This window comes from Echeneis naucrates, chromosome 6 (genome assembly GCF_900963305.1).
Source record: "Echeneis naucrates chromosome 6, fEcheNa1.1, whole genome shotgun sequence".
Classification (NCBI taxonomy): domain Eukaryota; kingdom Metazoa; phylum Chordata; class Actinopteri; order Carangiformes; family Echeneidae; genus Echeneis; species Echeneis naucrates.
Genome location: NC_042516.1, coordinates 311,554 through 327,031, shown reverse-complemented (window position 1 = coordinate 327,031; position 15,478 = coordinate 311,554). Strand labels below are relative to the sequence as shown.

The 15,478-nt window shown below is 39.9% G+C and overlaps 1 protein-coding gene across 1 annotated transcript in view; it reads right to left on the bottom strand.

The window, feature by feature from the left end:
• Positions 1 to 13,022, bottom strand: part of snrka (SNF related kinase a) — a 38,231-nt gene extending 25,209 nt beyond the window's left edge. The window contains exons 1-2 of the mRNA XM_029503460.1: positions 12,773 to 13,022; positions 11,306 to 12,019 (exon numbers count right to left, since the gene is read on the bottom strand). Of these exons, the coding sequence (XP_029359320.1) occupies positions 11,306 to 11,894 (589 nt within the window). The 5' untranslated portion in view covers positions 11,895 to 12,019; positions 12,773 to 13,022. The remainder of the gene's footprint in view (positions 1 to 11,305; positions 12,020 to 12,772) is intronic.
• Between the last annotated feature and the right edge of the window lie 2,456 nt (positions 13,023 to 15,478).

The following is a 15,478-nucleotide window of genomic DNA, read 5'->3' as shown; positions in this document are numbered from 1 at the left end:
CTTAACCCTTTAACACCTGAGAGTCCAATTGTCCTGCTGGACTTGTTGCTAATTTGAACAATAAAAAGGCCAGAAAATGTCTGTGAGTAAATGCTTTTGTCCATTTTTACAGAACACTTATCTGGTAGTGTACAATATGTGAAAAGGGTTAGGGTTATCTGATGGAGCAGACTACGAACTACGGCTCCTCAGGGGATATTTACTCATTCATGTATTTGTGACTCTTCAACATTGCACGTTGTTTTCATCTGAGCACAGGTTTGGCCATAGCCATTCAGAGAGAGTGGTGGGGTGCAGAGGCAGAGACCCAATGGACTCCAGGAGTACTATCTCAGACCTGGCTTACTCACATTCACAGCATCTGTTACTATGGAAACAAGGCTCCCCATCTCAAATGGGCCTCTGTCAGGCCCTCTGGCAAATTTGTCAACATGTACACACTGGCACAAAACTACATGGCTATTTGTGGACAAATGTGCATCTCACAGCGGAGAAAAGTTGATCTTGTAAACCTACAATTAGATCCTACATTTACATGTGAAGCACTCTGAGCCAAAGTGACTTAAACATAGAAAAATATTCCATTCATATTCATACAAGCAATATGAGCAACTTGCATAAAAAAAAAAAAAAAAAAAAAAAAAAAAAAACAACTATGGGGCTGGGCGATAAAACAATTGTGGTAATTATCGCAAAATAACTTTTGCTCGATAGAAATATAAGACATGGTCGATAGAGCTCATTCCATCCATGTTTTGACAGACAACACGAACAGCCAATGATAATGAGAATAACGACGTGCCGAGCCAATCAGACAGCTGGAATAGAGTTATAGCTACGTCAGGCTTGACCCGCACATAGAGTAGGTGATGCAACCAGCTTAAATGTAAGCACACGTGTTTATGTTTTGGCCACCAGTATGTTAGGAGTGGGAGCGAAATACATGAAAATAGCAGAAAATGTTAACATGAGCAACAGAGTCCCCCGAAGAAGACACCCCAATAGATAAAGCCCATGGCTCAAAAGACGAGGACATTGTTGAGAAGAAAGGTCCGAGGAATTCGGTAGTGTGGGGATATTTTGGCTATTTAAAGTCTGACAAGAAGCAAAGTAACATGCACCGAAAATTGTCAAGCTTTTGACTAGTCAGAATTGAGACTTTTCTACTTTGGATTACCTACTTTATTTTTTGTAGTCAACCAAAGAATTTAGTTGTCGATTTGTTTGTGTTTTCCTGTAACACAGCTTATTATATAATAATTACATTTATTTGAAATACAGTTCTACAAGGTCTGTTTAACTTCTGACAGAAAATAAATAATATTTAAACCAATCTCACACAGGAGTAAAAAGGAAACTTTAAACTTTCATTTATGTTGTGATATATCGACTATCGATATCGATTGATATGAAATATCATAATGGGATTTTGTTCCATATTGCCCATCCCTACATATACATAAAACACAAGTATATAATAAAGAGTTTCTGTATTCCCATTAACAATGACTTACAGAGTGATGAACCCAACCCTTCTCACTCATCCTCCTTTTCTTTCCTTCTCTCAACTCTACTTATCCTCACTGATTCCTATGCTTCTATTACCTAATTTTTCCCTATAATCACACATCTCAATCCATTCTTGCAGCAGCAGCTAATATCCTAGGCTGCAGGATCATCATTAAAGAAGTGGCAATAAAGAATTTATCTTGCAATGTGGCATAGAACCCAAAGTTCATGGTTGTGAATTTTCATCATCAGGATAATCATGAATTTCCTCCCAAGAACTACGTGAAAATACTGTCAACCCAGGAACAAGGTTTGGCACATTTCACTCTCCCTCCCACAAAGCTGCAGGAATGTGCGATGTCCTAAATCCCGAAGGATAATTCCTCTAAGTGAAAAATAGAGCCTGTCAAAGAACAGACTAAATTTGCTGCTATTTTTATATATTCCCCTGCATTTTACACCATATGCCGTAATTTCCAGAGTGTAGAGCGCACCTGAATATAAGCTGCACCCGCTAAATAAGAAAGAGAAAAACAGTTTTGTACATATATAGGCCGTACTTGTTTATAAGACGCAGGTGTTGGAAATCTGGGAGGGAATGGCATATGGCAGGAATTATGTCACAAAGAAAAACTTTGCCTTTTCGCCAGATCAATCAACTTTAACTTGAAAGCTGAATCATATGCATTGCTTTATGTTTTCAATGATAAGGGTGTGTGCATAAAGCGCAAAATACATGACTGATCTGAAGAATTTAGTTTGGGTGTGTATAATTTAATTTGAACAATTTCATTGGTCCACTATGACCTGTTCCATAATTTCATTGGTCTGATGTGATGCTGTATTGGCGGCATGAAGATCATTACTCGTAAAAATCCATGAATTAGTGTGTAAGCAGCAGGGTTCAAAGCGTGTGAAAAAAGTAGCGGCTTATCATACAGAAATTACGGTGATTTATTTATAACATTTTAAAGACTACTTAATAATTTTTCAGAAAAAAGTGTCCTGTTTCATGTTTTTGATGCATAATGTGAAGTGGTTAAGTGATTTCTGTATGTTCTAGAGGTATTTAAATTTATTATTATTATTTTTGTTTTACATTTATACATTTAAAAAAGCTTATCCTCAATAATGTTGGGAATCATAATTATGTCTAGATAATCCAAATGAAATTTTCTCGTCAGAGCTTTGACCTGTGTAGTTCTAACTTCTTATTTCACTGAATAAATGAAATTTTTCTGCAGAAATAGAAGAAACCATTGGAATCGCAGACAAATATTGGACGTGTCGCAACATTATGTTGTGTAACAAGTTTTGTCTATTTGTTTAATTACATTTTTAAGTATGTCAGTATGTCCTTTAACCACGCCTCTCTTCTTCTCAGTCCTCTGTAGATGTGGAGCAACAAGACGATCCGCTCCAACTAAACAGACTGTGAATCATGCCTTAGACACATTACACTTAAATGACAGGCCAATCAATTAGCAAGCCAAGTAGCCAACGTGGCTGACCCACTGGCCTATAACAATACAGAATTTTGGGCATCACTACATACAGCCACACCACCTCTTATTTGTCCTGGATCACTGAGAGGAATAATTACCCTTAATCTCCTGTGCTTGTTGTGGTCCTCTGAACAGCGAGAGAACCATTCACCAAGCAGCTCTGTCTACGGTTAGAAATGAGGACATCATCATCTTCTGTCTTCATCACTTATCAAGTCCAGCTGACTGAACCACTTAGCTGGCCAGATGCAGTACAGTGCTGGCTATTTGGCTACTTTGGATGTGAACTTGTGGTTTACGTCAACCTGATGAGTGTGGCTGTCCCACTCAGTGTGTATTAATAGCTGGTGTGTCACATCCAGAGTGGTCATGACATCTGCCAGCTCAACCTGGACTGCTGTTCAGAAAGTGGAGGGAGTGGAGAAGACGACAGGAGGAAAGGCCACAGTGAGACTGCCAAGTCAAAATGGAAACACCTTGCACTGAAAGTGAAACCAGATCCTGATGTCATGCCTGGCAGTACACCGTGTGACATGTCACCCTCCTCTCTTGCCTCCAGCTGAAAGCACAGCACCACCATCTATCAAGGCTTTTTCCAATGGCAACAGTGATGCTTCACATATTGTAATTTTTCCTGGCGCAAAGGGCAGCAGTGACTGCTAACAGCAGCCTAAACATGGTGTATATGTTTCTTGACGTGTACACAAATCTTGATTTGACGTAGTTGGGACAGAAGAAACATCATTTTCAGATTGACTGAGTATATATGCCAGATAAAATAGCAAGTAGTGGACTTTGGTAACTTGGCTGACAGACAAGCAACAGCAGCTGGTAGCAGACAATGCTCATAGAGAAATGGTAGAGCTCTGTGTGGACAGAACAGATGAAGCAGTCATCATTTTATGAGCAGACCTCAGGATCAGGAACTGTTTTGATTATCACTGGGCTAATGAAGAAACTTTTGATTCAGCAATTATTTTTGGAATTTCAAACACTTCCGTGGGCTTAATTGGGTTCACATTCACTAGTGCTATAGCTGCTACTGCCAGCTCTGTTTACAAAGACATTGCAGTCAACTGAATGTTGGCTTTTCCTCATTTCAACTTTTGGATCATTTCTGATAGTAAATGTCTCCGTCTCTACATGCTGCTGAAAAGGTAAAAAATGTTTGAATACTTTTTCAATAGTTAAGCACATGTCTGCACTAATCTGTTAACACAGTGGGCAAAATGAAAACCAAAATGTGCAGCCGATGCCAAGCCAGACTCTCTCGGTCAAAAGCATAATGCCAATGCATCTGTAGTTGAGGTGTAGTTCACACTGTCATGGTTATGTGTGTTGCCATAATGAAATGTCTTGGTTTTCATGGCACCCTCTTTAACAAGTTAGAATGTCCCCTCAGGTCCACTCACAGTGGTATATCATCAAGAGTTTCAACGTGAAACCTCTGTCAAAATTGACATTTAAGGTCTCAGGAAAGAGTGAAAACAGTGATGGTGGGATAGGCAATCCACCAGCAGCATGACAGGTAACTCACATCTCTCACAACAGTTTAAATAAAACTGCTGAAATATTTCAGACACTGCAGAGGCCATGCATATATTGCTCTGAGTAATGGTAATGTATTATAGATATTATGTATTATCGATGACCTATATTCAAGGCAAACTGATCGTAGAGACAGAGGTTGCTGCAGTAGCAGACCCACCAGCAGTGTGGACATGCACAAAGATGTAAGAATGCAGCAGCCACAGAAGTGTGACTAAAGGCAAATTGTCCCTGTCTCACACTCTGTTGTCCTTTAATGAAAATGACTGTGGGCTCTAAAGTAAAGGAGGCCAATGAACAGAAAGTGCAGAGTAGTTACAGCTCTGTCAACCAGAAATCCAGAGGGTAGCAATCGCACCTCCACAGTCACATCACAATTTTCAGCTCAAGTCTAGAAACTCACTGACTCCTGCCCTAACAGCGATGAATCCCAGCGACAAAACCTGAACCAGGGAACCATTCGCCACAGCTAATGATGGTGGTGATTCCCTGTCAGCTTACTGTAACTGAAAATACTGACCACATCACAGTGGATGTGACGTTAGCTGCTGTATTGTTTACGGTGTCCTAATTTTTTTGTTGACTGATGCATAGTGACACAAAGCAAATGTGGAAAATGTTATGCATCAGGTGGGGGTGGGGGCAGACACACTACAAAACTTTGAACTGTAATAAAGACGGGTAAAGTACAAAGCTTTTTCATCAAATGGTCTTATTTATTTCTGTTCATTGATAAAGTGTCTTCAGCAGGTCAGCAACTCTTAGGCAGGTTTAAGGCTCAGCTAAATGCTGACATTAGCAAATTCATTTTGAAATGTCAACATTATTCTAACTTTCTAAGTCGATATAGTTTAACAAATTAACAGACACTTCCCCTCTCTTCAATTCACATACACTTCATCACTTTCATCAAGAGTTCATTATGAGTAATAAGATTCTTCAAGCTATAGTAAATAGTGAACTATAAATGTAAAACAGTGATGAGATGGTGCTGTTTCAATTTAATCTGCTTTACATGAATCAATTCAGTTGATAATTTATTGCTCCACTCTCACTCTCGTAGGCTATTACTAACATCATACCCTTTGGTGTAGCCCATAACGACCATAAGCAGCTTTGCCCACCTAAGATGTGTTCACATCCATACGGAGCTGTCTGGCTCACTACATACATGTTTTAATGCCAGGTATGAAAAGGGCATAAATGGCAGCTGACTCTTTGTACTCTTGTCAAACCTGTTAACATCCTGAGTGTGTCATGAATTCTGGCTGTATTCTGGCTGCACCAACACCACAAACAAGTCCCCATTTCCTACATACGTAGTGAATCTGTGGTATGCCAGGTGTTTAGCTACGGGACCAGTATTTAGCACAACTATTACACAACTCTGTTGTGATCTGCTGAGCCTCTGTGAACGTGACAGCTCATTGATATATAGTAAGGGTGACAGTACATCAAGACCCAGCAATAGAATGTGTCTGTTTCAATTTCCAGCTCATTGGTCCACACAGATGCTTGCATCCAATTTAGTAGAATCGCGAAGCATAAGTACAGTCACATGATTATTTGTACAATCATGATTCTGTGTCTGCTGCCATATTTTATCACTACACCAACTTTTCCAAATCAGCTGTTAAAAAAAAAAAAAAAAGATGTAATATTTGAAATGATGGAAAGTTGTCTTTGAGAATATCTTTATTTTGTTGACAGCAGCAGTAAACTGTGTGGAGAGAGAAGATGGGAGAGGCATGCCTTAAGTGGAACGGCTGGCTTCAAGACAAACTAGCTGAAGTATGTGCTCTAACCACTTGGCCATCACATCACACAATTTAAAAGCTTTTTGCAAGTTTTGGATGCTTTGGGTTTTTCATGTTAAAACTGAAAATGCACAGGAAGCACCAACATACACAACAAACTTTAGACATTACTCAACCGCTGCATCCAACGCCTCCTAGGTGTCTACTGACCCAACATTTCGTAAATGGCCTATGTTCCTCAGGGAATTTAAAGGCCTATTAATTATTAATGCATTAATTACTATTAACAAGTCAGAACTAGATATCCGTTAACTAAGGCCTGATCATCAGAGGCCTTTTAGCAGCAAGCGTAGGGAAAAATGACACTGTACTAGAGTGTGTGAATGTCCATCTCTGACAAAGAGCAAATGCAGCTCAAAGATGAATAAAGGCAGACAGAGCAGGAGCGCCATCATAATTTTCAGGAGAGGAAGATTCTCATGACTTTTCTGTACAAGCACCGGCAGCTCTTTTTACTCACATGAAGTACAATGCTTACAGTCTCTGACTCACACAGTTGTATGAATGAACTAGTACACAGTGGTTGGATGATTTGAAAGGATTTCTGCCTCAGGATTGGACTGATGGTTGACAGCAGCCATCTTAAAACTCAGACAACAGCCTCTGCCTTTCAGTTTCTTTACACTTGAGACTAGTGGACATTTGTATTTCATGCACTAGTGATGTAACCTGCTTGGCATTTCATATCATAGCTAATTAATTGTTTGAATCCATGAGGGTCTTATTCTACAAATCCTGTATACTGAGTTATTGCTTTTGCAAGGATAGGATTTTGAGTGAGTTCAGTTCTAAATCAGGACAGAAAAGTTGACTGTGTTAAAATTGCTAACCATAACAATAATAATGATAATGATAAGAAAAGTTAACAGTGCAATTTTCATGGTTAAGCCTGCTTCTAAATAATGCTCATGTAGATGTCCTGCCATATTTGTTGTGTTGCCTGTAGAGAATGACACACACACATAAGATTACAAACTACAGTGTTCTTGTGGACAATGCACACGTTGTGGACATAACAGAAGGAAACCAAAAATATTTCCACACCGGGGTTTCAGGAGGGGGTTCAATTTGGTTAATGTGCTTTTTATATCAACAGTTAACTGGCTGGACATTCAGATTAGAGGAGGTCACGTTGACTTACTGCATTTCAACATCTGTGTGTGTTTTTTCACACCTGTAGGACTTGAAAATGGGGGGAATGGCTACATCTTCCTTTCCACCTTTGGCTTCAAAATGACATAACTTGTACATAATGTGCAAGTTGGTTAAGCATAATGTACATTTCTGCTGATTAATTTATGACACTGGTTAATATTACCAATGTTTGTTGGTCTAAATCACATCTTAAGTTTGATTACTTTGTCTTTGTTCTGCTTTAATCCTATCCTGTTATTAGTATTCCCACAATTGTTTCAATCTAAAGTCCTGTTAAAAAATTTAGTGTTTTGAGTCATCTGAAATGCTGGAAAGCTTTTAATATTAGTCAATAATATAAACTCATTATTAATCTGAGTTTATATTAACAGTATAATAATGATACAGGGCACACAACAGCAGATCAAAGGTATACTATTAATCAATATATGATTGATTTTTATAAATTAGAAACAAAAGCCTGTTAACCTCAGTCAGTGCTTACAACTTGACTTGGTAACATGTAGACACACACACACACACACACACACACACACACACACACACACACACACACACACACACACACACACACACACACACACACACACACACACACACACACACACACACACACACACACACACACACACACACACACACAAATAGATGGAGCTAAAGTAGTGAAGTAGTGATTATTGAATCCTTCCCTAATGGACACGTTTACAAATATTTTGTTTCGGGCTGTGAGTGATACAGATAAGGAGGAAGCTGCTCTTTGTCCCATTGGTGCGGACCAGATGAATGAGCTCCAATCAGAGCCAGCCAGTCAACACTAGACTTTGTAACTGCAGCATCCTGCCTACTTATCATCCTCTGGCCCAACCAAATAATAGCAAGGATTAACTGTGCTTCCCATCTACTGGCATCAAGAAACAATAACGAGGACACGTACAAGGGCCCTCCAGCTGCTTTCTGGGGACAATGTCCTGGTGTTCTCATGGATCAGCTGTCGAGACCTGCTAAACAGCTTTACAGGTACAGGCACACATAGATAAGTAGACACATGTTACCAATGGCTACTTGTAGACAGGAAAGCTCAGTTTTAGGCTGCCTCAAATGTTCAAACTGATAAAAAGAAATGCAAAGCAAGGAATGTTTTCCTCAGTTCTGCTGATGAGATGATTGTCATGTCCATCTATTAAACATACAAAGACAAACACATTTTTATGCTGTTGCTCAGTGTAGCAGATAAAGGCCATGAGAAAACCAAATGTAAACTTTTCTGTGGACTTAGTTGCACTTTCAAGTCAGAGACAAACATTGGAGAACACAGAGAGGATGAAGGCATAAGAAAACTCCTTTCTGTGATCCTGATTCACCTCTCTAAGTTCATCTGGTTGAATTTAATATTGCTGCAAGAATTTAAGTAATTAATTTCAGTTAAACAGTAAAGTCCCTTTTCCACCTGCCAAAAACCCACTTAGACCCCCTAACACTGGTCTTTACTCTGTAGTGTAAAAGGCTACCATCAGCAGGGATTCACCAATACATCGGCCAAACACTGGCATTGGCTGACCAACATTGGCCAACCAGCAAACAAGAGTGATATTGGTGGGTTCAATCTTGTTTGAATTCCATCCCAACCACTGACAGTCTGATGCCAGCCAACTAGGAGAACATTGACTGACATCTGACCTGACACCAGTATATCCCTAAAAATTTGCATACAGACGAAGGTCAAATGATTCTAGTAATCAGACATACAGCACAAACACACATCACCTGTCAAGAATGATGCTGTTAACCAGAAACACTCAAGCTACAATGAGTTTCAAATGTAGCCTTGTAATAAGTTTCAAAAACCGACAATCATTGTTTTAAACCTCTCCCACAGAAGCTTCAACACATTTACAGAAGCAACAACCAGAGGATTAGACAGGGCACATGATTACTTCGCTCAGTTGTGCAGTTGTGTGTCCTTGGAAAGGGAAGCTCTAATGGCAGAAGGAAAAGGGTCTAATAAACACTTTAACCTTGTTTTGTAGAGAAACATACACACAAGGCTAATTGCTCAGATCACAACGGCCCCTGCGCAATTGTTTAAACTGTGATATGCAGAGAAGTGCCATCAAAAGAACACAGAATCAGAAGTAGCCACCAATGGCTCCAAGTTCCCTAAACCAGCAGCTTCAGACAGCTGTGGTTGTGCAACACCAACAAAATAACACCTACGCAATTACTATCAATGTGTCTAAGTGGCTCATACAGAGCTGTCACCTGGCAGTTAGGCCCAATAAACAGCTCTGCTCAGTACAATCAAGTGTGGTGAGTTATATATGAATAGTGACTATCAATAATTCTGAGTGCAGGGAAGCAAACAGCCACAACCAGTGCACATGGCATTCATTTATTCATATTCTACCGCATATCCATTTCCAGGTTCCAGGGGGTCCAATCCCAGCTCGCATTGGGCGAGGTACTCCCTGGACAGGTCGCCCATCTATCAGAGGGCCAACATACAGAGACAGACACACACATGCAGATGGCACTATACTACCAATTCGTGGAAGAGGTTTTTATACAACTTTATAAGAATACAATGTAAATACAAAGGGTTCACTTTTGACTTTATGCTCTGGATACACTACCCAATGTTTTCATGATACTGCTCATCTCTCAGTAGGCCTCTCTGGCCCTGGCACCTGTACCCTGAGCATAGTATGCCTATCAATCAGCTAGCTCCTACATGGAGTTAAGCATTTGTTTCACCAGCAAGTTGTTGATTTTACCGTGAACAACTTCTCAATCAGCACAGGGCACTACTGGAAAGGAATAAAATACTGCGTTAAGTATGCAAGGTTAAAGAAACCATATAGAGGTTCTTAAAAATCAGTGAAGATGTGTGGGTTTCTATACAAAGATCAACGAGAAATTAACCACAGTTTCCTCATTTTCTTTGCCACACAAGAACTGTTAACGAAATAGGCAGAACTAAATAATGCTTGGGTGACAGCTTCTGAAAGCCCTATCAACAGGCATAAACAATCATGAGGCCACTTTCAGGCTCCCTCGGGATTGAGACCACATCGAAAACCTCAACAGCTGCAAAACAAGCTTAACTGGGCTATCAGTATCCAATGCCAGAGCTGGACCTAATGCCATTAAGTTACCTGATGTGAAAGATATCATATCAGTCATGGATAGACACATAATCTGTCTGTCTGCACTCTGTCAGCCCTCATAGAAAATCAATACGGCTGTTAATTTAGTGCAATGGGACACCCATGGACATCAGTGTTAGTGCAGAACTGACCTTGTAACACTTAGCCGGTGGCAACCTGGAAAGTGATGATTGTCAAGTGCTGCAAACATTCAGCTAAAGCACAGTCGAGGTGTGAATATTCAGCATATCACAAGACTGAGGACGATCTGGACACTATTTTTGAGAAGTAGGGTTTTAATGGGACTTTGATCAAGCCCTCCTATATAGTTGGATGCCAAAATCCTGTGTTCCCCCAAAAGCACAAAGGAAATAAGTAGATTGGATACTGAGTCTACATGGCAGACAACAATCCTCATCCACCCAACTCAAAGCCTCGAACATATCACACAAGATGGGGAAAAAAAAATATTTATAAAATATTTGCCCGAAATAATTAAATTTCCCAAATGATCTTAAACTCACATCCTGTGTGGCAGCAACGTATTGTAACTTTTCTATGTTCTAATTAACAATGCAACTGAACTCATTACTTTAGCATCATTCTTCAGCCTACATATTTTGCATACCTACGGCTGGAGCATCATACTCATCGCCCAACAGTATTTCAGGTGCCGAGTACGCCAGAGATCCACAACTGGTTGTCAGCTTTTTCCCTGGCTGAAACTTGTTACTGAAGCCAAAGTCGGTTAGCTTGACCAGTCCTTGTTTCTCAAAGAAGACCACGTTCTCCGGCTTGAGATCCCTGTGCACCACATGCAGCCGATGGCAGTAGGAGATAGCATGGACAATCTGGGCAAAATATTTCTTGGCCAATTCTTCATTGAGACCCTCCTCATGTTTCATAATGTAGTCAAACATATCCCCTCCATCACCTAGCTCCAAGATGAGGTAAAGTTTGGTCTGAGTGTCTATAACTTCATACAGACGAACAATGTTGGGATGCTGGACCAGCTTCATGCAGCGAACTTCCTGGAAGAGGTGACCTGTAGCCACTGTGTCCAGCTTTGTTTTGTCAATCACCTTCACTGCCACTTTCTCCCCGGTGAAAACGTGGCGGGCCAACTTGACCACGGCAAAGTGGCCACGGCCCAGCGTCTTGTCAAGGTCATACAGGCCAGCAATCTTTCCATCATAGCCCCGCTTGAAACCTGCCATAGCTGGAGATTGTGATGGGGATAGAGGAGCCCCCACTGTAAGTAGGGACTGGTTGGCTGAGTTGTGTGGGTCCAGCTTAACTCAGTTCATGAAAGGCTGTAGGAGAAACCCATGGCTGAGGCTTCCTGAAGGACAAGAAGTAAAAAAAAAAAAAAAAAAAGAAGTTATTGAATAACAATAGATAGTGATGGGATTGAGTCAATATAAATTTAACACTTCCTGATATTCATCTACCAACACGGATACAGCTATCCACTCCCTCGCACATCATGAAAAGATACACTTGGCTGTATCACAGAATTAAAAATTTCCCATTAGGAGAAACGTTCAATATAAATTGTAGCTAAGGGGATGAAGCTGTATGCGTAATCCGGCGATTATTCAGAGGATAGACAGTTTTGACAGAATATCTGCTCTAGCGTCGGTAGCTCACCTATCATCATGTGTTCCCTCTTCCTGTTATAATGAACCATATTCAACTTTTTGGTGACTACACACAAGCCTTCCAATAATCGCACGTATAGTCCGCTGCCGGCCGAGTTTGACAAACTAACCCAGAAGTCAGCTGCATAACGGGCCCGACGGTTGTACGGCCAATTGACGCTAGCCTAACGTTACCAGGGGCTAGCTCGTTGTACATTGATTGATCAACATTAGCAACCTGATTTACGCTAGCAGCTTAATTTCTTTCACTTTACAGCGCTAGCAGTTTACTTACAAACCCGGCTGATGGTAATCTGTACACAAACACATTCCATCCATGTAACAGAGCGCTGACCCCACAGGTACACCATGGGCTGCTTTAAATATCTCACAGCTAGCCGTGGTTAGCATGTAGCATGTAGCAGGCTAAAGTTACTACGGATAGCTCAGCTCACCTCTCCAGCCTGTCTTCGGTAAACATAAAGCCCTGAGTCCGGTCTTCGCCGGGTGCCTTGTCTGCTTCGAGTACTGCCAACTGAACAGTATCAGAGCAGGCGAGGGTGGTGCAAGCTCCGCAGGGTAACCGCGGCACTCAGGAGGTGCCTGTGCCCAGGTTGCGCTCGTAAGACGAGGAATCGCATCGTTGGCAACGGTCGCCTAAATCGGAATGGTTGTATCCTCCCAGTCGAGACTGAGGGGCAGTCATGCTGCCTTCACGTGCTGAAGAAAAATGTCAACATTTCCATAAACACCACACTACGCTAGAATTCCCATTGGACGTTACATCCACAGAGAGAGAGAGAGAGATCATTTTCCACCGTGTTTCCGCATGAAAACATTTTAAACAACATTTTTTTTATAGATATAATGATACCTTGCGATATATATTTTACACAAGGTAGTTAGATTTCACAAGCAACATTTGCGATAAAAAAAATGATAAATTGACGGTTAGAATTAAGGTTAGGCTTAAAACCGCTTCGAATATCTAGATGGGAAGTTATAAATATGAGATATCGCACGTAGTATAAAACGAATTGCAAGAAGAATTGCGTTAGTTTTATATCAGATAGGATACCTGGAATCAGGTCTTTACAAAGACGACTTGAAGGCAGCATAACAGCATCGCCAATTACTGTCTACTCTGACGTCAAAGTCTTTTGAGTAAGAAAGGCTGCAGAACAATGTAAGTAAAAATAAAAGGAGATAATTAAAAAAAACTATGCGAACAGTAGAAATTAAAAAGGACATTTTGGTCTCAATGAACGGGAGAGTTATTATTTGCTGTGAGATATGAGCTTCCGGACCTCCAATGTGCTGCCCCATGATCTAAAATGTAAAACAAATACGTAAACATCTGAAAACACTCACGTGATAACCGGTCAAATCGTCCTGTATGATGAAATATTTCCATATGCTCGGTTTATGTGTCAGTCTTCAGAATAAAGGGCATGCAACGACACCTACTGGCAGACAAGCTCGACTGTGTTAGGATTCGTTCTTAGATTCAGGTGGCTTTCTGTGAATATGTGATATGCGTCGGCATCTTGGGTTGTGGGTGACCCTGCAGGCATGTCTGAGTTGCCATTTTGATATATTTTCTGTGTTTTTTAAAAAAACGAATATTTTAATTGTGTACTTCAGAAAACTTTGTATACTTTGACTTTTTACATGGCATCAAGTGCCAACTTGATATTTTTTGATTGAACTTTGCTTTAATGCTTTGTATTTTATTTACTGTTGTGAATATAATGAAAGGATGTGGAATGAAAAAGGCATTGCCTTTTTTTGAACAGCGCCAGGTCAATTTATACAATTAAATTTTTTAATTTTTTACATTTTTTTTATTTAATTTAACAGACAATTTGGAGTCACCGATCAACCTAAAAGGAAACCCACAATTGCCCACTGCTTTAATTCCCCAAGAGTTTAGTATCTGTGCTTAATGAGACTGCAAATAACTTGTGTGATTTGTATGTTAGCTCATTCTCAACATACCAACGTTGAAAACAAAACTGGCAGTGCCAGTTGCTGTCTCAAGATGGGGGTACTGCTTTGTTTTTGATGTTTCATGTGTTCTTTTCTCAGGATTTATTGGAATTAGTTTGATGACACAAATGTTCTCCATCTGACAGATCAACTCATTATCTCATCTGTCAGAGGACTCAAATCATCCATTTCATGTTCCATTTCTTTTTCTTTTGTTATTTTTGTTTGTTTTGCTTTGTATTTTTTCCCTTCATCCTATGTTCTTAAAATAGCAACTGGACTCTCCCATTTCAAGGTCACATTCGAGCTGACTCAGCACATTTAAGTTCCTTACACCAGAGGCATTAATGGAGGTCATTGCCTCCTGCTCCTGCATCATCTGTTCAGCTGTGAAATTTTACTGCAATTTACTGACTATTATATTTATTTATTAGTTTTCTACATTTTAACATTACCACAGTTCTTCTGGTGTCACAATGGCTTTTCAACAGCTAAACTCTTTTAAATTCTTTGATTTTTACACTTTCGCATCTTCATTTAGAAACACAGAGCAGACTTTAGTTTATTTCTGTCCTACTGTTTTATTGATTTTTTTCTTTTTTAGTTGAAGGACTTGTTTCCCTTTTATTTACAATTGTTCTGCTCCTTCCCATAATTGTGAAATAACCTGATAAAACTGCAACATTTTACTTTACTGTGTGAGGCCATAGTTACTTACATTTAAAATTTAAATACTAAAACAACCTGTCTATCTATCTTTTTCAATAAGACAGTCTGTCTTATAAATAAGGTGAAGTCATAAATGCAAGGGGTCAAATGAAACTGCTATACTGTACATCAGCATTTCACTAGTGCACCACTCTCCTTCTTAAATTCAATGCATCTCAGATATATGTGTTTTCCAGCTGTAGTGAGAGTAAGCCGCAGTTGTTTTGATATAAATTAAGCTAGGGTATCCAACCGTATGCAGCTAAAATTTTGAACATTACAATCAGTAATTGTCTCTTATTATGGCACAGTGTGTTAGATATTGCTGGATTGTTATGAACATCAGGCTGTAGCTATATTCTGCTGTTAATTAGAAATGTAGAGAAGTGGTTCACACTTCGGTCTAACCTTTTATGATGTAAACGATCTACATACTAGTGCTAAAAACAGAGCTCAGAATTCAA